This window comes from Loa loa, assembly GCF_000183805.2.
Source record: "Loa loa unplaced genomic scaffold supercont3.1270, whole genome shotgun sequence".
Lineage (NCBI taxonomy): Eukaryota > Metazoa > Nematoda > Chromadorea > Rhabditida > Onchocercidae > Loa > Loa loa.
In genome coordinates this window covers 1-1,931 of record NW_018109450.1, presented here as the reverse complement: position 1 = coordinate 1,931, position 1,931 = coordinate 1, and the positions used below count along the sequence as shown (strand labels likewise).

At 40.0% G+C, this 1,931-nt stretch overlaps 1 protein-coding gene across 1 annotated transcript; it reads left to right on the top strand.

The window, feature by feature from the left end:
• Nucleotides 1–376: 376 nt before the first annotated feature.
• Nucleotides 377–638, top strand: LOAG_14759 (hypothetical protein; the record flags this gene model as incomplete). Its single annotated transcript, XM_003150251.1, has 2 exons — nucleotides 377–491; nucleotides 559–638. The coding sequence occupies 2 exons, from the start codon at nucleotides 377–379 to the stop codon at nucleotides 636–638; spliced, it is 195 nt and encodes a 64-aa protein (XP_003150299.1).
• Nucleotides 639–1,931: the final 1,293 nt, after the last annotated feature.

Here is a 1,931-nt window from a genome sequence, read left to right as displayed (position 1 = left end):
AGCATTCCCCTCGTCCTCTGCTCACTGAGGTTACTGTACCCTGCTCTTCATTTCCGGAAAGTCGGACACCCAACTTCTTTTCCTTGCAGAAAGCTATAAGTTCTTGCCTTCTCCACAATTCCTCCACAAATCCTTTCATGTACTTCAACGGATAGCTTTTTCTTTTACCACTCATATTGCCTTTTACAACGCAGGAAGACCGCGCGTCCAGGAGCATCAAAGAGTTAGTCTGGAGGCTCGGCGTGACCAGCCAGCGCTCCGCGGGACTATGCTAAACGGTGACGAGGCGAGATAATGGTCAGCACGGAGTGGAAGTGGACCCAAGCCCTCGCACCGGCGCTTCCACGGCCACACCGAGCGACAAAGAGGCTAAGCAATGGCCATCAGAGGGTGGGGGTGGGCCCGAGCCCCTTATCCAGGACTTAGCACGGCTATAGGAGCGCGCGCCGGCACTGGTGCTTCCTGCTGCGGCTGCGGCAAGGCCGAACTAGGTCTTATTTTCAGTGAAGCGCTTATATTAAGCCGTTCCCCGAAAATGCCACTAGGGCCTATTTTTAGGGAATGATTTTCGGGAAAAAACGGTAGATTTGGAACAACAGACTGAACAGCCTAATTGGTTTGATCGTTTAATTCTTTGATGGCAGTAAGCTATTTTGTCCTGATCCTTGTCGAAAAACCTTACAGTGCTTCTGAAACTGTCTATTTCGCGTACTGAAACTTTTTATACTTTGAAAAACAGTTTGTTGTAAAACCTCCCAATGCTAGTAATAACTTAGAGGATCACTATGAGAAAACCATTACATGTTCATCGCTAGGAGAAAACTAATATTGGATTCAAAGTTTTAAAGGTTTTAGACGCGGAGTCGGCAGTTTTAAAAGTACTGTAAAGTTTTTTGACAAGGATCAAGACAAAATGACTCCTAATAGGTTGCCATCAATGAGTTAAACAACCAAATCGATTATTCGGGCCTTTGTCTCAAACCTACTATCTAGAAAGTGACCTATTGAGACAGATCTTTCCACGTTAACCCAAAACTATTTTGCTAATGATGTAAAGAGGGTCACTACCTCTTCGTGGAATAGAAGAAACTTTCCATTTCTTCCTCTGCGATGAACTGCTAGGATGTTAATAAAAGTAGAAAAACTGACCATCCAGACAAAAATGATTTTTTTAAAAAAATGTCGCGACAGGGTAAATTTCTCCAAAAAATTTCCTTTACCGAGAAACCGTTCCAAGCTGATTTCTCTTCCTTTTAAATAAGAAGGGGATTATACTTATAAATAATCTACGACTGTTAATGATTATTTCGCTCGACAAATGTCTTCCATCCAGATGCCATAAAATTCAACAGTTACGGTTGTATTAACATCCAATTTTTGGATATCGATTGCCTAGGAAGTTTCGTTCATTTTCACTTTTGTGGTGCTAGGTCCCATGAGGAATTCTTGGACATAGCTATGAGTACATAGCTATTAACAAAACTATTAAAACTTGAGCTGTTAGAATTTCTAATAACTCTCAAGCACCAACTCATACATCTACTGTTTACCATGGTAGATCTGTGGGTAAATTTCTTACACTGTTATTTCTTCGCGAAATTGTGCAGAACCTCAGGAACATTCTGGCCTTCGCAGTTTCTAGATCAACTTTCTAGTCTCGCCACGTTGGAAGGTAAAATGGAAGTGAAGGTTAGCTTTTTGATTATTTCCTTACATAGTTGTCAACCATCTTTAGTTGTCACTGATAGAACCGACCAAAAACCACGACCTGGAAATGAACTTGACCTCGCGAAGTGCATCACTATTATTTGAAGCCCTCTTTCCTATAATAATACACACACATACACATATATATATATATATATATATATATATATATATATATATATATATATATATATATATATATATATATATATATATATATATAT